Consider the following 21885-nt stretch of genomic DNA (forward strand, 5'->3'; position numbering starts at 1 on the left):
CCTTTCCTTTCGGCAAGTTCAAACACCAGGCTTTCTCACCCCCCCCCCCCCCCACTGGAAAGCAGCCCAGGAGCATGGCTGAACCGAGCTTCCACGGTTTCTGGGGGGGCGTGGGGCCGAAGATCCTTATCTGACCTGTTGTGGGGTGGTGGTGGGATGTTCCCTGAGCAATGCAACAACCCTTGGGGCTATGGAGGCGTCAGCCCTTCTTTTCCTCCCTCAGCAGGTGAGGAGGAGGTGGTCCTCGGTGGTTTATCACCCTACCACGGAAGGCAGAGGTAGGAAGGCAGGGCTGGAGGCCTGGCTCTCAGCTCCAAGCTCCAGAACGCAACAGTTTACTACGGGCTCCAGGAGAGAGAGACTGGGAGGCTCTTACCAGTGGAGGGCGTGGCCTGGAACGGGGCGTGGCCTGGGGGGGGGGCTGGCGAGGTTTCAGCGAAGGGGCGGGGTTTCGGCCACGGGGCGGAGCCTGGGGCGGGGCGGGGTTTTAGCGCCGGGAGGCGCTGGCGGCGGTGGCGGAGTGGAGCGGAGCGGAGCGCAGGGGAGGGGACGGCGGCCGGCCGCGCGGAGGGAGTGAGTCACCTGACCGCCGCTTGCAGCCTTCAGTCGGGCCGCGCCGCGCCTCGGCTCCGGTGAGTGGCTCGGTCGGTGCGGGCTGTCGTCCTCCCGTCCTTCCCGGGGGTCAACCGGGCTGGTGGCGGGCGGCCGCGCGGGCCTGGGAGCGGGGGGCGGCAGGCTGCGCGCTGTTTACGCGCTGCGCGGACTCTCCGGACCGGCCGAGCCGGCGCCGCCCTGCACCGAGCTCCGCGGGCCGCGTCCCGCTCCGCTTGCGTGCGGGGGGCCAGGCCGAGCCAGCCCGGACGCCAGGACCACCCTGCGGTCTCCGGGCTTCCCTTTGTTGTAGCTTTACGCACGTTTGTGATCTAGGCTCTTCACTGCATGGGCAGAAGTGGGTCTCGGTGATAATAACGACACCAGCTTTGTGTCCGTGTCCGGTAGCGCCAGGGCCAGCGCGTTCTCGTTCTTCTCCGGCACTTTGGTGTCATTTGGTGGAATTGCGCCGATGGCTTTTATGTAGTGAGCTCTCTACGTTCAGCATGGGCTGAGTCAAGGCAGACGTAGTAATTCTGAAAGAACGTGTGTGGGAAAATCCAGCTCCAGCGACAGGCTTGGAAGAACAAAGGCTGTTTTTGCAGGAGGCTGCTCTTTTTGGAGAATTGTATACAGTTGTGACTGCTCTCCGTGGAGGATGCCCCTGCTGGGTCTTTGTTTAGGTTTTTGAGCACTCCTTTCAGCCCACTGGGTTTACATGGAAGGCAGTTCAGAAAGATTAAAGGATGGACACCCTAGATTTGTTAGTGGGCGAGCCTTTGAACGCTACACACGTTCAGAGAAATGGGAAGGGGTATGGGTTGGCCTATTCTTCCTGCTCTGGCGGTAGTGGTGTGGTGCAAGCCCTGGGCTGGGCTTGAAGGCGCTTGCCACTTCTGGCTTTGGACATCGTAAGGTAGTCTAGGGGGGGAAAGGCTCCTGGTGAGTCATCTTGGAGTTGGGTGGCTTTGGAGGCGTGCTCGCCTCTTGTATTGTTGTTTAACCGACGGATCTGTCAAGTGGCTTCCCTTTGTTCGCAACGTTGGTTGGATAACAAGGTAGGGTGACTCTTTAAAAGAGTTTGTGTTGCTGAGTCATTCACCCCAGTCTGAGAGGTAATTAGGAACAGCTGGTGCAGATACGCTCATCACATGCCTCCACTATAAAAGGCTGAGTTGCACACACGAGGAGGGGTTGCTTCTGGAGGCCGGAGGGGGGCCCCCCAGCTGCGGGCTGTGTGTTTTGATACAGGTAATCAGTGGGTGACGTGGGAGAGCACGCTCAGGACGTGGCCAAGTATAACACCGAGGTGGTGTTTAAACAGCAGCCTCGTGGCCTACTGCGGGAGAAACAATTTGTGCTGGAGAGATTTCAGATAGAAGAAAGGCTTTCAACAGTATTGGAACGAAACATTCCCTTCTCTTCGTGTCCTTAAGTAATTGTTTCGCTTTTAGTGTTGATGCTGAGTAATGAAGACATGCTTAAGTTATTCTTCATAAAAGTTTGTTTTTGATGAGGTCACAAAGGGGATTTCCTTTCAGGGTTTTTAGGTTTTCCTGCATAACTAGTTGCTAGGGTCAGAGATGTGGTAAAGGACGAAGTCTGCAGGTTCTCTTGGGTCAAGCCTAGAGTGCGGGGGTCTATGGGAAGACAGAATGTGTCTGTCTCACTCTCTTGATTTTATGGATCTTGTGTGATTGCTCTTTGCTTGAAAAAAAAAAAATGAGCACATACCTATACCAGTCAGTCCTCAGTGCAAAGTTTAGAAGTGGAAACATGTATGAGGGGGAGGAGAGCTGGCTTCTTCCCTTTGACCAAAAGAATGAAATTTTTTTTTTTTTGCCCTGTAAGTTTTCTTTACGTTTACTTATTTATTCTTGCTTTCTGCATCTATTTAGGCAGAGGACGGTTTGCAGTTACCATTCTCCCCTTCCATCCTGTGCGCTCTGATGATCACACTGGGGTCACCTAGCTTGGTGGCGAGTGCCTTTACCCACTCAGCCATTCTATGGGCCCAAGAATGATGATGCATTCTTTATTATGGATGGTCAGTTCTTTTAAAACATTTGTAGTAGGAAAACAGTTACTTTGTTGCTTTAGATTTAGGGATTATCAACCATGCATCTTTCAGATATTAGGAGCTGTCAGGTAGAATACAGGATGATTTTATCTGCAGTGAAAATACCCAAACTTCGCTTTTAAAAATACTTAAAAATAAAAGCCCAAAAGTTAAAGAAGCAGAGTGACAGCATTACTTGTGTATTAAGTAATGTGGTTATATGCATTTTATCTCGTTTTCTCTTGAGGGATCCACAATTCACTTTCCACTGCCAATACCATTAACTCCGAAATTGCAACAGGGTTTTTTATTTTGTTTGTTTGTTTTTAATTTCTGATCTCTTCCGGAGAGCTGTAGTTATTTCAAAATATTCTTAGTATTTAATTTTCACTTCATATGTAGTTTTTAATATGGTAAAGAATAGATGGTGGTAATTTCTGGCTACATTGTTGAAGTTAGTGATCGGAATAAGAAATGATACAGTTAAATTTGACAACATCTTATTGACTTTGAAGGTAAGACTAGTGGGTGCGTGGTTGAATGTGTGTGATCTGAAGAGTAGCAGAAGGGATAGCAGGAATATTTGCTTGATAATTTACACGCTGGAGAGTAATATTTATAGCAAAGTTTTTAAAGTGACAGTGTTCTCTTACCCTTTGAGAGCCTATGGGTCCACCCCCCCCCCTTTTTATACTCTTTTGAGAATTATTAAAACTGTGCATTTAGATAATCCCTTGGGAAAGTGGTATTCCTTAAAATGTCAGACATTTAGGATGGGTTACTAATTTTACATTTTTTTGTTTTAATGTATTCTCTCTGTTTACATGTATGGGCACACAGGTACCATGGTGTGTGTGTGTGTGTGTGTGTGTGTGTGTGTGTAAGTCTGAGGATGACCTGTGGGAATAGGTTCTCTCCCTCCATGCCATGTGTCTGGACATCCCACTCCAGCCCTGAGGCTTGGCAGCAGGTGCCCTTACCCACTGATCCATCTCACTGGCCCAGGAGGTGTGGCTGCTATTTACCATTCAGTTCTACCTCAAGGCCTGTGCCTTTGTACCTCTGTACTGTGGAGGTGACTCTCACAATAACGCTTACAAAACTTGTTGACATGACCAGATGGCAGGACTCTTCACAGCGTGGCTTGCTCTGTCCATGGCTGAGGTTTTGAACAGTCACCATCCACCACCCCTTCAGTTTTCTGACTTTCTGTTAGTAGGACTCTTGCTTGAACCTTGAACCCTGAACCCTGAACGTGTCTCTTGAAGAGCCAGCAAAATGAAAAGATTATTTTAGGTGGTGGGATGGATGATTTATGAGATTTTAGAAAAATATGTCAAAGGAGAGACTCAGCTGATATCCAGAGCATGGATAATTTGAGTGTTGTTTCCTAAATCCAAGCCTTTAGCAGAGAGTAAACTTCAAAACTGCAGCCAAATTACTACTTTGCATCACCCTGGACCCCTGGCTTCCATAGTGCATGGCATTAACAGATTTGAAGTTGGGGTCCCTGTACAGTTGACAGAGAAGCTATAAACTCTGAGTGGGAGATGTAGAACTGTATTGCTAAAGATCAAGTTTTGCCTAAGTCATCATCTTTTAGGCTTTGGAGCTAGCTCTTAATTTACTTGTGTTTCTGAAAAATGGTGGTGATGATGGTGATGATGATGATGGTGATGATGGTGATGATATCTGTACCATAGATTGCTCTGAGCATCTAGTGTGTTACTGTGAACCAAGTGGTCAGGACATAAATTGTTAGGTCCTATTTTATGGTGTCCGGAATGAGGCAGGTTGTGTTCTTACTTACAGGGCCTCGTTAGGTAGCTTCTGGGAGCTGAACTAGCAGCCACCACCACAGGTGAGCTGGTGGCGTGCATTGGGCAGGTGTTGCTACTAGAAATACAACTCAAATGGACACTGATGGTAATTTGGTAGCAAGGTTTCAGGTTGGTGCTTATGGACTCAGCCTTGAGCTCTGGAGCACTCCATGGTGTCCTGCCAGTTAAATGTAACTGGTTTTTGAAGAAATAAAAAGTACTTAGAATTTTCTCTCTGGCTCTTCCTTTGCATCCTAGCTGAGGATGCTCTGACCCATCAGATTTAGCAGCTTGGCTACTCCCTCTCTGCTTGTTAGTGCTGAGATGGAACTGGCCTCTCAGTTCTACTTCCTGGACTCTGTCAGTTTATAGGGAGCATGTGTAATGCACCCTCCAGTCTCAGCTTGTAAGCCTTGTGTTGTCTTTAGACAACGAGCCTGTAGAGAAGTTACCCATGCTAGGGACCCAAAGACAGTGAGTTCGTTTTTTAGCTGTAGTTGTTTCTGTTCAGAAAGGTGTGTCAGACACTTGGAATTTCTTTTCACGCCCCCCCCCCCCCCCCCCCCCCGTGTGAGTGTCCTGCTGGTGAACAGCTGTCTTTCGGTGTGCCTTGGCTGTGTTTGCTTACTAAGATGTCTACTGATGGCTGCGGAGTGACCCAGTATGGGCTAGTTTTGGTTCTGTGGACTTTGAAACTTGGCAGTTTGGAGCAGCTTGAAGGAGAGGGTATTATGTGTACTTGTTGACTGTATAGTAAGTTGAAACACTTAGATTTTGAGTTTCTTCTTCCATACATTGTGATGACTGAGGAAGTGGATGGAATTAACTCATTATTCTAATTTACCTCTTGAGATACAAAGGAAACTGGTCTTGTGATTTGTTTTTTACCTGTAAGTGACTTGGAGTGAGCAAATATCATTTGGGTTGTGAAGATGTTACCCATCTTGTATACCTAACGCCTTTTTTCAAATCATCGCTCTCAGAATAGACCTTCCTTAGTTCTCCTCAGAACCTCAGAGTTTAGGATGCATTTGTAGGGTATTAAAACCTGCCCCTGCCCCAAGACAAACCTGGGAAACAAAGAAACAGGGGCTGCCCAGTAACCAACTGCTGTTAGGGCACAGAAGCCTGCCCCAAAGCTGGCCAGATGCAGGCTCCCTTCTCAGCATTGGGACAGATGGGACATGTTCATAATGCACTGAAGTTGTGTGCAAATTATATTCTGTTAAAAGGAAGTTTAGATGCATCTTCTTAAAAGCCCTGGGATATTCTTTGTTGAAAAGAATATTTTTGTAACAAGTATTCCTGGTTTCTGTCTTAGTCAGTGTTTTAATGCTGTCAAGAGATACCATGACCACAGCAACACTTATTTATTCGGGGGCTGGCTTACAGTTTTAGAGGTTTAGTCCATTTTCATCAAGGCAGGGAGCATGGAGGCACACAGGCAGACATGATGTTGGAGAAGTCATTGAGAGTTCTACATCTGAATCCACAGACAGCAGGAAGAGAGAGGCATTGGGCCTGGCTTGGGCTTTTGAAACCCCACAGCCCCGCCCCCCCCCCAGTGACGCACCTCCTCAACAAAGCCACGCCTCCTAATTCCTCTCAAGTAGTGCCACTTCCTAATGACCAAGCCTTCCAATCTACGAGCCTATGGGGGGCAATTCTTATTCAGACCACCAAACTATCTGATGAAGTCATTTTACTTTAAACAAACAACTTTCGTTCATTTTTGAGGTGGGGTCGGTGGCGTTGGATGGTTGCGCTCTGCTGTCCCATTCTTCCTTCTTTATAGCAGGTCCCTTTTCTGCTGGTTGTCCTTTGTATCGTGGACATTAGCCATGGGCCATTTCCTAGGCTGTTGATTAAATAATAGAGCGAGGGCTCTGCCCTCCTTCGCTCCTCTCCACTAATCTGTCTAACTGACTGTCTACCTCCTGGACACCCTAGGAAGGTGCTCTTGACTGAGGAGGCAAAGTCTTGAACGTCCCCTCGAAGGAGTAGGGAGACCCACCCACCTGTCCCCCAACCCACCTACTTCCATGCTTGCTGGTGTCCTCCTGTGCTTAATGTCTTCTCCCTCTGCTAAGGATGCCAACGTCTTTTAGAAGTCAGCTCAGTCAGTTCAGAGAGTCGATTATAAAATACTTAGCTATAAACATTTATTAACATTTTAATACATTTATTAGGTTGTAATTCCAGAGTAAGTGGTTTTCGGTAAGAACGGTGATTTTATTAGTGTATATTTTATGTTTCAGCACTGGTTTTGCAGTGAAAAGCTGTTATTGTGTATTGGCTCAGGTGTCATTTCCAAGGTACTGATGTTTATTTACTGTATTTCCTGGGGTGTCTTTTCGGCACAGCACACAGTTTTCCACTGTGTAGGAGCCGTCTGTTAAATTAGAAGAATCAGCAAACTAGTTTATGGCTCTTTTAAGAATTATTTTTCCATTTTAGTAAAAGACTTTGTTATTGGGTAGGGTTTTGCTGGCCTGGAACGCCACAACCTTCCTGCCTCCTCCTCTCCACTGAGAAGGGGTCATAGGTGTGCCTGGCTTAGCAAGACTTTTTTTTTTTTCTTCCAAGACAGGGTTTCCCTGTGTCATTTTGGTGCCTGTCCTGGAACTCACTCTGTAGTCCAGGCTGGCCTTGAACTCACAGAGATCCGCCTGGCTCTGCCTCCCAAGTGCTGGGATTAAAGGCGTGTGCCACCACCGCCCAGCTACTTTTTTTTTTTCTTAGCAAGACTTTTAATGGTGAAAAGCGTGTGGCCCTGCTGAGGAGGCATCTTGGCCGAAATGCTTTCGGGTGTAGCTGTCGTTGAGAGAAATACAAGGAAATTCCCGTTGATGCCGCGACCGTGACCACTGGCAACGTTCTGTACTCCGCTATGTCTTTGTGGTAAAGGACTCCACAAGTACCAGTCAAGCTCTAGTTCTTTGAGTTTCTGTGAGGTGTGTTTTGTTCCTGAGGGCTTGCCTGTCATCCCTGGTCTAGTTGGGTTCAGGCCTCAGGCATCTGGGGCACCGCGTCCCTGGAGTAGGTTGACCTAAGGAGTCGTTCCTGGCGGAAGAGCTCAGCTAGGAGCTTGCCTGTCCACCCAAGCCCTCTGCTGTTAACTGCAGCGGCTCTCACTGTGACGTTCAGGGTGCGGGTGATGAGTGTGGGGGTTTAATGGTGCCTTGTTCTTCGTCTCCCCGTGGATGCTGCCGCTCTTCCCAAACTCAGATACACATCTGATGAGTCTGTAGATAGTAGGGTGGGTTGCTAAATTTATCTCAGCATTTGTGACATACTTGTCAGATACTGGGTTTACTGTAACGTAAACTTACGGCTTTATATACCAGGAACCTCTCTAGACACTGGCAGAACTTTCTAGAAGCTACACCTTGAGAGCCCAGCTTTCTGTCATAGGATGGCCAGTTGCAGTGAAATGAGCCAGGGGATCGTAGATGAGGAGAAGCCTACATTTGGGGAAGTCAGAGGAGCCTGAGGAGTGGTAAGATGACTGCGTGGTTTGCTGGAGGATGCTGCTTTCGTTGGCAAGTCAGACGTTCTGCAGAAGCTGTGGATCAAGGCTGGAGATAGCGGCACCATTTGCTCTCTTCCAGTGGCAAGATAGCTTCCCCAGCTCATTTATCTCAATGACTCAGTTCTCTGCAGGGAGACCGATACCCACCCCCTGCCACGGGATGCTTCTTTATCTGTGTGTAAAACTTTCCCTAAAGCTCTTCTCTCTCCTTTGTGTCTGTGTTCCCCCAAGCCAGCGTTCACATAGCGATGTCAGTGTCAAGGCGAATGAATGGAACCTCTGATTGGCTTTAATGGCTGACGTGTCTGTGTATGAGGGAGCTAGATGTCTTCCCCTATCACTCCCACCCCTTGGTTTTTTGTTTTCTTTTTTGATATGGGTCTCTCAGTGAATCTGGGCCTTATTGATTGGCCTGCCTGGCTGGTCAGTACAATCCAGACATGTGTTTGGCTCCACCTCCCTGTGCTCCCCTGACGGTGCTGGGCTCCTAAGTGTGAACTGTCACCATGGGTGCCGGGGACCCCAGCTCTGATCCTCCTGCTTGCAGAGTTAACATGGGCCACCTCCCTAGCCCCCAGCCACTTTTTAAAGTAAATTTTAATATGTATTTTGGTAGTCATGGTGAGGCTATAAAGTCAGTGGTGGGTTTTCCAGTGTTGATGGAATCCTTGTTGGTGGGTACAGAAAATCCCATTGTGAAGACAGAAATGTTACTTGTCCTTTTATTTAATCGACATTTAAAATAAACGTGAGCTACATTTTTAACGAAGGCATACTTTTATGCTTATAGTTATTGCTTCAAATTTATAAGGTAATGTGTGTTTATAGCTGACAATTTGAATGCTGAAAATGAAGAAAGAAAAAGAAAAAAATTGCCTCAATATTTTGATGAATATCCTAATGAGTGTGGTGATGGATGGCACCCAGTATTATTGCACATGTTAAATTTGAGATGCCAGAGGGGCAGGTTGGAAGTCCATGAACTGGGATCCTGGAAGACTAAGGATTGCAGGGCTGTTCAGTACACCAGGCTGGACGCCTCTGCAGTCCCAATCGTGTGCCGAAGCCCTGGGGGATTCCTCCAGAGCTGGTTTTCATTCCGTGTGGGGAGGCTGAAGAATCTGAGCTCTGCTACCTGCATGGGATGGCTGCAGGGGAGAGACAGGGACTGTGGTAGCAGCAGCCGGTAAGAGACAAAAGCAAGCGGGCAGAGCGCCGAAGCCGGTCCTGAGATTCGGCTGCCGCCGGCGGGCGCTCGCTGCCCACTTTAGGCCGGGCGTTCCCACCGCAGTCGGTCTGATCAAGAAGAGCCCGCACAGGTGCGCCCAGGGGCTTGGTGATTCCAGATCTTGTCAAGTTGACCAGCTATCACAAAGGGGATGGGGAGGGTGTGTCAAGAAATTTCGAGAGGGATATTATACTGTGATGATGGGAATCCTGGTATTGGTCCCTTTACGGTATCTTACCACCTTCCCTTAACTCCTCATTTTTGCTAAAACCTACTTTTTGTTAAGATCGTAGTTTAAGATTGATTTTTCTCTCTTTCAGACGCCTTTCCTATTTGAAAAATCTTTAGAAGTTTCATCAGTTCTCACAGCCAATTTACCAGCCATTTCTGTTGAACTGAATCAGATTGTTTTTTTGTTACTCTTTTTGTGAACACCTTTCAAGTTTGTTTCTAGTGAAATCAATATGAATAAAAAGTTAGAGGGAACAGCCTGGCTCACTGTGCTGTAATTCTGTGGAGATGCAGAATCTACTCCCGCCCGGCGTTGAGCTTTTAGGTGACCACCTCTGGGTCTGTAAGATGTTTGCATGTCAATCTGAGACTTTGTTGATTTCCTGTCTCTCTCTCTCCCCTCCCCCTCAGAGTCAGGTTAGTTTTGTTTCTGCTGCTGAGAACCCCTCCCACTCAGCTCTAAATGTGTTTTTATTGTTTTCTTGGGCTCATTAATATGACAGGATCAGTTGAACCCTACCTTATAAGTCATGCAGAAATACTACCTCTCTTTCTGCCTTCTTGGATTCCATCCCCTAGCGAAAGTTTGGCTTTGTCAAGGCTGGTAATAATTTTCATTCTGTCCTATAAGTGTGATGCCGTTCTCTGAGAACCAATGAACAATGTTTATGTGATTTTTACCTGTGTTAATATTGAGTGTGAACTAAACTATGTGGTAATGCGTTTCTTTCGGAATTGTTTTGATGTCACCCTGTGCATCAAAACCACAACATTTATAGCATAAAAATAAAATCATATGCCAGGTGCTATCCTAAACATATTAAGTATACCTTCTCTTTTTCCCAAGAAAAATGACTGTCTCTGTTTTTAAGAGAAAGAGACATGAAGTAGCTTGCTTGGCGGGCTGGGGAGACACGGAGTAGTACTTCAGGCACTACTCTGTCCCCCAGTGGACGCCGTTCCACATGTGAGGCCATAAGAGGCCTCGCTCCTTTCTAAGAATCCTCTTGCCTTCTCTTTAGTGGCATCTGGTTGTGGATATTGGGATGTCTGAAGTGCGTACTTAGGCATGACACAGGCTTTGGGGAGGCAGAGTGACCCAGAATTTCACCCTTTGGGAGATTTTCAGTTTCCCCCTTCTGAATTTCTTGTGGGAGCCTTAGGTTAAGTGGGGCGGTCATTTTCTGCCCATTACCTGTTTATCAAAAAAACAAACCAAAAACCAAAACTCTCTAGCTATCCCACCTTGGAGGCGGGCAGTGCACACTTCCTGATGAGGGAGTGAGTCGGGACACCACTCATGGGCAGTCACTGCAGTGAGGGGAGACAAGGAGGCATGAGGAAGGGCGGGAAGAAGCACACTCGTTTGTTTTCAGATGGCGTGAGTGTGCACAGAGAAAAACAGTAAAGAATTTACAAAGAAGCCCCAGAATTCATGAATTAGTTCAGGCTGTTGTTGGGTTTTGGTTCATATCTCAGAGATAACATTTGCAATTATGTAGTAAACCTGTAAAATAAAGCATAAGAGCTCAAATCTATCTACAGTGCTACAGAAACCATAAAACACGTAGGAATAGATTTAATAGAAGATGCATAAACCTCCTTTGCTCTAGACAGCATCATCGTAACATTAAGAAATATTAAAGAAGTCCTTGGAACATGGGGAGGGAAGTCCTATTCATGAGCTGGGAGCTCGTTTGTCAGCTGTTTCCCCTAAATAAATATAGTTTTATTGCAACCCTGATCATAATTCTACTAGCTCTTCCAACTCAAAGATAATAAAAAAAATGTCTAGGAAGAATTAGTATATTTCATGCAAGGAGATGAAAAACGGCCAACACAAGCACATGTGAGGATGCTCAGTGTTATTAGCCTTAGGAAGACAAATAAGAACCACGGTGAAATACTCTGCACACACCGGGAGAGTCAAGATTCAGAGGATTAGCGCCAAGGGTTAGTGCTGGTGTAGAGCTGGTATGGATCGGCCCACACACTGCTGGTAGCAAAGCGAAATGACTTAGTCCATCTGGGAAACTACTGTGTGATTGCTGAAGAGCATACACCTCCCATATCACTCCGCTCCTGTCTTCCTAGATGATTACCCTGGGAACGTGGAGTCAGTGTATTATGTCCAGGCAGCTGTTTAATAAAATTTTAGTGTTATCCCAAGCTGAGACTAGGTCAGTTAACTATCTTTATCACCAATTAAGTGGATGAACAAATTGTTGCATATTTGTATAATGGAATATTTGCCAACAGCAACAACAAAAAGAAACATCAGATGTTCTTCGCATCAGTGTGTATTGAAAGCATTCAGCTGAGTGAAAGAAACTTAAAAACGAGTACATGATACAATCTATTTGCATGTCAAAAGGGGAATTCATGTTACTGTACTGTGATGGTGATAGACACAGATCATTGGCTCCCCATAGCCAGAGGCGTACAGAGGAGGCGACTGAAAGAGCCATGTGGATTCTGAGGAGTGACAGAAACCCATATGCCTTGGTGTTGCTCTCATGTGTATATGCAGTTTTCAAAGCTTACTGAAATTTGGGGTGCCGAGGCAGAAGAGTTGGAGCTTGAGGCCAGCCTGGGCTACATAATGAGACATGTTTGAACAAACCAATCTTAACAAAATAAAAGCTCACTGTAGTGTATAACTCAAACACAGGCAGCTCATCGTGTGTAATGTGTAGCCCACAGATGATAATGGTGGCTGATGATGCTTGATGAGAAGTCTGGATTCAGGAAGGATGCTTTGTTGGTATGGACCAGTTCTAGTGGCTAGTACGTGTTTTCATAAAAGATGCAACAGTCCTTTTAAACTTTAAGTAGTTGGCCAGTGCATTGGGCAAACAAAAGGCCCAGTTGTTTCTACAGTTTTTTTGAGGGAGGATGGCAGGTAAAGTGGTGGTTTCTTTTGTTTTCAGTTCTGCAGCTTGAACTCTGTTTTTTTTTTGTTTGTTTGTTTGTTTGTTTTTGTTTTTTGTTTTTTTAATGTTTATTGTTTTCTTTCATATTGTTCTGGAATTGCCTTCCAGGCTTTTCCAAACTTAGGAACCTGAACGAGCAAAGATAGATTTGCAGATTTGGGGTATGAAGAACCTTCTGTTGCTGATGTCTGAGTAGGAGACAACTTTTTTCAGGTTCTCTAACAGTTCCAGCTCCTCGCTTTTGAGCCTGACTTTGTCTTAAAATTTCAAATACAACATTTAATCCAGTAAATATATGACAGACCAGGCATGGTGGTGTACATGTTTGATCCCAGCATCTGTGAGGCAGAGGCAGGCAGATCTCTGAGTTCAAGGCCAGCCTGGTCTACAGAGTGGGTTCCAGATCAGTCCTTTTCTCAAAAACTCAAAAACCCAAACAAACAACCCCCAAGAAAACAAACCCAACAAAACCGCCATTACATAACCACGTAATTGTTAAGACAGGGAAAAGCCCAAATCAAGATGCGCCTCAGTGCTGCAAAAGCAGGGCCAGGTAGGTGGGGGGCAGGAAGACACAACAGGGGTGGGGTGCAGGGAGGGCGTGGGGGGGGCAATCAGAACCAAGTGTTTGAAAGTGCTGTGCTGAAGCCTACTGCTCTGTATGCTGACGTACAGTGTTAATTTAGAGAAGTTACTGCCACCTCGTAAGCTGCAGAACATTCGACTCCAGCTCTCCAGGCTCTCCTGAGCTCCTCGCTTTGAAACACACCCCTTTGGATGGTGCTGTGGGCAACTCTGCTTTGCCCTTCTTCTTCCTTTGAGTTTAAAAAAAGTCACTTCACCAGTGCTGCCTGTCCAGTCCTACTCTAGGTTTCCTTGAGGCTAAGGGAGCTGACCTCAGAGATGTGCTGTGAGGTGTGGGTGGCTGAACACCTGTGATATTTAAGCCCCCAAGAGGTTAAAGGAAAGAGCGGCTCTCGGTTACTGGTTTCTTCTTCCTGCTGGCTTTTCCCCGGTCAGTGAGGCAAAGTCTCAAGGGCTCTGGAAGACGGTGCTGGTTTAAATTTCCACAAAGCTTTTGATGTTAAGGTTCATTGAAAACTTGAGAATAATAATAATGAAAACATCATGTTGTTGAGGGTTCTTTTCTTTGGGCTACCTCATCTTAATTTTTAACATTTTAAAGAAAAAAAGGCCCCAGAGGCGAAGGACTAAATGTGTACATACCACAGTGTGTCAGTTGTCCGTCACCTACTTGAAAGATTGATGATAGGCGGCTGGCTGCCAGATTTCAGGACACTCACATAGGGTAGCTCGATGTGGAATATAGGAACTGGCTTGGGGGATTAGAAGGATCAAGAAAGATAATGGGTCCATGAGTTTGCCATCCAAAACTCCGCATTCCAGGTAGGTAGACGTGAAGTCACCGGAGGTGATGAAGACAGCAGAGGCAGAAGCCTTGAAAAAAAGAATCTACCAGAAAGGAGGAGACATGTTCAGGAGGTGGGATCAGCTGCAGATCCAGGGTTCCACTTAGAAAAGCCATGATAAATGTTTTTAAATATGATTTCTGATGTCTGTTGGTCAGTACTTGTCTGGACATACGGATATTCATGCACACCCACACAACACCTCCCCCCCCACACACACACACAGACACACAGGATTAACAAAACCCTTTTGACACTATTGTTTCTCATTAATTAAATAGTACGCTTAAATGACAAATGACCAGCTTTTATTTTGATAATGACTGTAAGTACCTTTGGGTGTCTTGTGTGAATTGGTGACCGCCGCTGCCTTATTTACCCTGGGGTCTCATTCTCATTTTGAGCGTCTAAGTCACATTCTTGACTGGGTCTTCCTTTCGATTGTGTTCTGGTGACCGCTGGTGCATAGGGTGGCACACGCAGGGGACCCTGGTAGGAAGAACCTGTGTCCCTGTTCAGTGACAACAGAATGTTTGGGTGGTAGTTTTGTTTACTGTACCCCCACACTGAGATGTAACACACATCATCGTCTTGAGATTCGTGTGGCAAATAGTTCTGTGTACGCTTGCGACTTTATAGTCACACTAAGCCACAGCCTACAGACCTGGCCCTGCCATCTTAGATCATCTCAGGTTGAGTTCTCTCCTTTGTGAATTATCTGAAAAGGTATTAAGATGCGATGAACCCCAGCCTCTTGTCTTATTTTTCAAGTGTCCTTCTGAAGGTGAAAACACCAGCCAAACAGTAACTGTATTAAAATGTAACTTGTCCATCATGGGTAGAGAACAGAACACCACGAAACTGAACTTCAGGAAGCTCTAAACTGCATGTTCATCCTTTGTCAGCGTGAGGGAGTGAATCAGCAGTTTGTGAAGGTCAGCACACCTTGGCTTGAGTTGAGACAATGGTGTCTGTCCAAGAATACAGAACCATTCAAGTGCAGTGAGTCTAAGTTTGGGTTTAATAAATTAACGGTTACAGATGTGAGCAGCTGGGGTGCGGTAGTGCGCTTTTAGGTTTGAGAAATGTGAGACCGTGCCTGGTGGATATGGATAGGAGCTATGCAGGATCATTGCGTAGTTAAGGTGTTGGGTAAAAAAGATTATCAACTACTTAGTTCAGAACACCCCTGGGTAGGGCCCCGCTGTAATGAGGACAGAGGTCAAGGTATCTGTATCCCTGCAAGTCACTGTCCAGATGGTGTTTCCAGTTGATGGCCCTTACTCAACCACTTCTGCAGTGTTCGTAGCTCCAAGAGGTCTGAGCTGGGATCTTTTTGGCCTTTTGTAGTTCTGGAAAAGCCACCTAAGTTCTTCCTTCTGTGAGCCCTGATTAGTGCATTTCCACCCACAAACGGAATGTTTGGGAAATGTATATGATCTGGGTTTGGATTGTATTAAAAGTGTCAAGTCATTCGGCAGCAAGTACTAATAGCCGGGTAAAGTACTGGCCTGAGTACTTGGATTGTGGCAGAGCTCAGTCTAGACAAAGTTGTGACATTTAGGCTGAGACCTGAAGCCGCCTGAAGTCATCCAAGTGGCAGGCACATTGAGAGGGAGGACTCTGGGTTCTGGAGGGTGTTAGCGTGGCAGGCAGGGAGGGGGGTGTGACTGGAGCGTAGCACAGACAAGACAAAATGACTTGACAGAGGGGAGGGCTGGTGAACAGACCGGAAGCCCACCAACCACGTGACTTTTAAGACCATGTGAAGGAACTAGGTATACTTTTGATAAACTTGAAGAGTTATCCTAAGGTTTTCAGCAAGGAAGACCACTTAGAAACAGGGTTACTTGAATGGTGTGAGCTTCGTCAATGTCAAGTCTTCCTAAAGAACAGCTAGTGTGTATTGTTTGCTTGCTGTGAGCTCAGTCCCTTTTGTTCATCACCCCACAGAAACTTCCCAACCTCTCAGGGAGGTGGTGACATCATCCCTGATTTGCAGATGGAGGGGCTGGGCTACAGCACATTGATGAGCTTGTCCAAGCCATGCGGCTGTTGTAGAGCTGGGACTCGATCCCAGTTAATCTCAGATTCTCAGTCCCAAGCTGTTAGTTAGTACCAGCCATCTGTGAATCTTTAAACTGAGTAGATCATAACTGGTATCATTTTACTTTTTAGATTTTTAATTATTTATGTGTGTGGGGGGAGCATTTGTGTAAGTGTATGCACACCAGTGTGTAGATGATCTCAGAGGCTGGAAGATGGCATTATACCCTGTAGTTAGAGGTACAGGCAGTTGTGAGCTGCCCAGAGTCGGTGCTGGGATCCAAACTGCTGCCTCCTGCAAGAATAGCAAGAGCACTTAACCTCTGAGCCATTTCTCCAGTCCCTTGGACTATTTTTTTTTTAAAGTAGAAAATACCTGAGTATTTTGTATGGGGTAAGGATTAAATGCTAATATATGAAGCCTTTTTTTTGTATTTTAATTTTATGTAGCTGCATTAGTACACGTGCAAGCTTGGGAGCTGTGTAGAAGGACACACATTTGTAGAAACAGGACTTGAGTGCTTGGGTTAGAGCTGGAGAGAAGTGTAGGCCTCACTGGTAAGGCCGAGGCTCCAGGACTCAGCATAGAATTGTATAGTTGTATATGTGTACCTGGCTGAGAAAAGTGTGAGGAGTGGGCCCCAGAGTTCCGTGGGAGCAGTGAAATTCCTAATGTGAGCTGTGCTTGGTCCTTCTTAGAGGGTCCTCATGTTTATTTCGGTTCCCGATGCTAGTTGCTCTCAGCTGTGGTTGATTGCGCCTGGGGTTGGCGTCCTACCGGTGTGAATGTTCACATCCTACCTGAGGGATGCGAACCCGTGACGAAATCTGTTACTGAAAAATGCCTGAGCAGAGGTGATAAACCAGATACGATTCTCTCTGAGTCTGAAGGAAGCTGTGGCCCACTGTACCTCAGAGAAGCAATGGACTACCAGACCAGTGATGGGGTGGCTCTTGCTGGAGTCACCTTGGAATCCAAAGAACCTTTAGGTTAGGGTGTGCCATTTGTCTTTCCAAGGAGAAGAGAAACATGGCAAGCTGGAAAGCCACTGTGAGGCCAGAGAAGGGCATGTATAGAACTTTGATGGACAGATGGAGCTCCCGACATCACACACTGCTGGCAACATCAGTCTCTAAGCTTTTATACTTTCCCTTGGCTGTGTGGTGTTCACTGGAACGACAGTGATAAGTGTAAGACTAACACACTTTAAAGGTTTTAACCTGGGTGGTTGGAAAGTGTGAGAGCCATCATGGGCTGGGTGGTAGCTTTGGCGTTGGCCTTGGCTGGCAGGCCAGTGTGGACAGCTGCCTTGAAGGAGGACACTCGTGGCCCCAATTCCCACCTATAGGAGATAACAGGAGTTTGGAAAGCTCATCTCTACTGTTCCTAGCAGTTCTTAATAATTCCTCTTGTTGATAACTGAATCATGAAGAACCATTTTAAGAAGAATCTGACTGCTCCTTCTGTAAGGGTATAACCCCAAAGTTCCATTCACCTTCACATTTAATGTTGAAGTCACCAGTGATGTTATGTGGTATGCTGGGTCAGCTAAAGGAAGACTGGATCCTTAACCTGAGACAGAGTTTACTGAAAGATTGTGCCTTCATTTACACTTCTGTGGAGTTTAACCTTTTACCTGTGTAAAAGCAAACACAAAGAGAATTTATGGATTGATGTGTTTATTTGCAGCTAACACATCAGAACTTTGAAGTGGAACCATCTGTGGTCTGAGTGAACTCAGTAGTTCTGATCTCTCCTTTCTTGTGTTGTATGAAATCTGAAGGCACAGCAGCGTCTCCTTCACAGACCCTCTGGGGGTCAGCCAGTGAATTAGCTGTCAGAAGGAATGAAGGATGCAGAGGGACTTATGGGCTTCATCTGTGAGGTGCACACTACCGGGAGTGCTCCGCACAGACCATGGGAACTGCAGGAAAATAGCATCCCTTAGACTCTTACGGTTTCGTGTGTGTCTCGGTGTATGCATCAGAATAGTCATGACAGGGATAATATGCATATGTGTATTTGGGGCACCTCCTTGCTTTGAGTGCCAGTATTGTGCATGTGCTCAAAAAATGTTTGGAAGCCATTTTATGTCCAAATGATGATGACTTTGTCATACTTTGTAATGTTTTGAGGAAACCAAGGCTTTCTGCGCATGATAAACCATGTTCTTGGTGGTAATGTGGCTCTGCCTGACTTTGGCTTCACAGAATGCAGCATGTGGAAAGCGAGTTCTAAAATGTGTCCTGACACATGGGAACCTTTTTTTTCCTGTGCTTCCGAATGAACTTGACCTTGTGTTGATTGGAGCCTCTGGATGGGAAACTCTGCCTTTGCCTAATCTCTCCATTGTGGTGAACAGGACATGGAGAATGGTGGAGTACCCCATCCCAATGTGACCTTTCCCTGGCCACACCCATGAACTGTCTTCAAGTAGAGGGTGGGATTTGGACTGAAGGTTTGGGCCAGCCCTTGGCTTCTGTCAGACCCATTCTCAGAGTGGACTTACTTTCAGACATCTAGGAAGTCCTGGGCTCAGGAAGTTCTTACTCTATTCTCTCTAAGATCCTTGCTTTGAAATTAGAATTACGCCGGGCGGTGGTGGCGCACGCCTTTAATCCCAGCACTCCGGAGGCAGAGGCAGGTGGATCTCTGTGAGTTCTAGGCCAGCCTGGTCTACAAAGTGAGATCCAGGAAAGGTGCAAAGCTACACAGAGAAACCCTGTCTCAAAAAAGAAAAAAAAGAAATTAGAATTACTGTCATCATCCTGCTTTACTTGAGGTTTGTTGAATGAATCTACATTGTCCCTCTGGAGACTTTTGTCTCCACTTTTGTGTTGGTGACAAGTACGTATTTTAATTCATGCTGACAGTTTGTTGTTTAAAACACATTAACCCACAGGATTTGTTAAGTGACATCTTCCCCGTGTCTTTGCAGGTCGATGACAGTTAGAAGCATGCTTTCCACTGCTCTCCCTGGTCCCGTTTGCCACCCAGGATGTCTGTGAGTGAGAGCTCAGTGTTTGCCTATGAGTCTTCTGTGCACAGCACCAACGTCTTGCTCAGCCTCAATGACCAGCGGAAGAAGGATGTGCTGTGCGATGTCACTGTCGTGGTGGAGGGCCAGCGGTTCCGAGCCCACCGCTCGGTGCTGGCTGCATGCAGCAGCTACTTCCACTCGAGAATTGTAGGCCAGACCGATGCCGAGCTCACCATCACACTGCCTGAAGAGGTGAGGGGCCGCAGCGCTGGCTATCACAACCTGTTGTTACCTAGATACCTTCTGGTTATAAGCTGAACACAAACTCTAGTCTCCCTGAGGAGACAGGCATCTCGAAGAGCATTTCTGTCGCAACCTTTCTCTGGCTTTTGTTACAGGAATGTTTACATGTGAAACGATGGCTTTGGGTGTTAATACTTGTGGATCAGTGGAATATGTGGGTACAATACCTACATCTTAGTCCACCTGATAGATTACAGGCATTTGGAAGGGTTCTGGCTTAGAGGGTGCTGGCTGTGTGACTCTGTCCTTCTGAGGGACACCCTGACAGCTTCAAGCTGTGTGTACTCTCTCTCTCCTGAGACATCTCCCATGAAAAGCAGGCACTCTGCAAGTGTATTTTTCCCCTGGTTTTCTTTTTCTTGAGATGGTCCTTATACTTTGGGAGTAAAGAAGTGTGTTGTCTTGGCCAGTGAGATGGCTCAGCGGATAAAGGCATCTGCTGCCAAGCTTGTTGACCTGAGTTTGATTCCCTGGTCTCACATAGTGGAAGGAGAGAACTGAGTCCTGCAAGTTGTCCTCTGACCTCCTCATGTGTGCTGGCACACACCCTCCCACATCCCCCACCCACCCACGCACCCAACAAACAAACAAACAAACAAACAAACAAACAAACACGTTAAAAAACAAAATAGTTTGTTGTCTTATTTGTAAAGGCCTGTTTCACATATACCTTTCCACCCCCAGTCTGTGTAACTTACGCATGTAAATACTAGGGTCTTTGTCTTTGTGCTAGCCTGAAGGGGCTTGTCTTAGGTGGCGTGGCACTGATTCTTCCTGGCTCTGTTATTGGAGCATGTGCTTTGGCGGTCACTGCTCTTAGCATATTTTGACATTGGACACAAAGGGTTTTAAGGAGAGGAGGAGGAAGTGTGTAGAACTTCTTGTGTGTGACATACTGTGTGATGTTGGGCATAACTGGATGAACTGCAAACTGATCCAGAGTGGAGCTGGTTGCTGGTGCTGCGCCTCGTGTGTGACTCGGGCTGTAGTGTTGGGGTGTGAGTCAAGGGTACCGGATCATTGATTTTACAGAAGAACATGACTCACGGTGGGGCATGCTTTCTACAGTTCATATTTCAAACTATCTCATGAGGCTTTACAGGTAGAACAATGTTTGTTGGATGGATTTTTAAGAGACGATGTATATATCAATACATATACGTATGTATTGTGTGTATATTTGGATGTTTTATGTTTGTTCTGATGAAGTATAAATCACAAGTTTTCAAATATTTGAACTGTTTCATCACAGTGACAAGTTGAAAATATTGCATATATTATTTGGTTGATTTGGCATATTTTGGGAAATTTTAATTGAACTTTTTATTCAGATTATTATAAATTAAGTACAGTTTCAAGGAGTAATGCAGAATTGCCTTTTACTCTTTGTTTAGTGTTCCATTGATAATATTTTGAAAAATGAATAATGTTCCAACAGGAATGTTGATGTGGACACCATCCATTCCTGGTGATCAGATGGCTGTGGTGTCACATGCATTAACTAGGTTCTAGAGGTTCTGGGAAGGTTCCTGTTCACCATCGGTTAGGATCTGGACCACCCAAGGTTCCTGCATGTTTCTTACGCTAATTCCTTCCCACGCTTGGGCCCCATATTCCCTCCCCTCTTCTGTCTCTGGATGCCGGTAACCACTTCTCTGTCCCTGTGTGGAGCTTTGTCATTTCAAAATCGTCCGTAAGTGGGACACTGCAGTGTTATGTGCCCTGTTAGCGTTGCCTTTTTCACACTTAGGATAATTTCCTTGATATTATCCAAATTTCTCGTACCAGTAGTTTATTCTGTGCTGCTCATGAATACTATAATAGTTACGTCTTAATTTTCCTTTTTAAAACCTTTTCATCTGTTGAAGGAACTGAGATTAGTTTCAGTTTTTATCTGCTACAGATAAAAGTTGGTATAGGTTTTTTTTTTGTAAAGTAAGTTCATTAATTAGGGATAAAAAACCGAAAGTGCAATTTCTGGTCATAAGGTCGTTTTGCACATTTAGTTTGATAGGAAACTACCTAGTGATTTTTTAAAGTGGGTGTCCATTTGATATCGCTCCCAGCATTCATTTTCATTGTTCTTTTTTTTTTTTTTTTTTGGTTTTTCATGACAGGGTTTCTCTGTGTAGTTTTGCGCCTTTCCTGGAGCTCACTTGGTAGCCCAGGCTGGCCTCGAACTCACAGAGATCCGCCTGGCTCTGCCTCCCGAGTGCTGGGATTAAAGGCGTGCGCCACCACCGCCCGGCCATTTTCATTGTTCTTAAAGAATTTGGTGGTGTTTATTTTAGCAGTTTCAAGCTAAATGCTGTAAGATTAGCATGTTTTAGAAGAGTCCCAGTATTTTGGTCAGTTTGATAGTAACACAAAGTTCTAAGTGTAATTTGTATTTTGAACCCAGGGTGAACGTTCTTTGCACATTGCAGGCTCTTTCACCCCAGCCTTGCAAATACACTCTCAGTATAAATGCGCAGGTGTCTGCTCAAAGGTGTAGCTGCCCAGGGCTCTCGAGTCTTTGCTGAAGCAGTACAAAGGCAGAGATTTAGAACCTTTGCAATCCGGATCATTAAAAATTTTATTAGAAATATTTAACATAAGACAGTACTTAACCATTTTTTAAAAGATTTGTTCCATTTTTATTTTTTTTAGTTTGTGTGTGTGTGTGTGTGAGAGTGTGTGTGTGTGTGTGTGAGAGTGTGTGTGTGTGTGTGTGTGTATGATGCGAGTGCAG

The 21885-nt window shown here is 45.8% G+C and overlaps 1 protein-coding gene across 1 annotated transcript in view; it reads left to right on the top strand.

Moving 5' to 3' along the window:
• Positions 1-489: 489 nt before the first annotated feature.
• Bach1 (BTB domain and CNC homolog 1) overlaps positions 490-21885 on the top strand; it is a 37732-nt gene continuing 16336 nt past the window's right edge. Inside the window, exons 1-2 of the mRNA XM_006987932.4 lie at positions 490-632; positions 18810-19103. Coding sequence (XP_006987994.1) covers positions 18870-19103 — 234 coding nt within the window. The 5' untranslated portion in view covers positions 490-632; positions 18810-18869. The remainder of the gene's footprint in view (positions 633-18809; positions 19104-21885) is intronic.

This window comes from Peromyscus maniculatus, chromosome 12 (assembly GCF_049852395.1).
Source record: "Peromyscus maniculatus bairdii isolate BWxNUB_F1_BW_parent chromosome 12, HU_Pman_BW_mat_3.1, whole genome shotgun sequence".
NCBI classification, from domain to species: domain Eukaryota; kingdom Metazoa; phylum Chordata; class Mammalia; order Rodentia; family Cricetidae; genus Peromyscus; species Peromyscus maniculatus.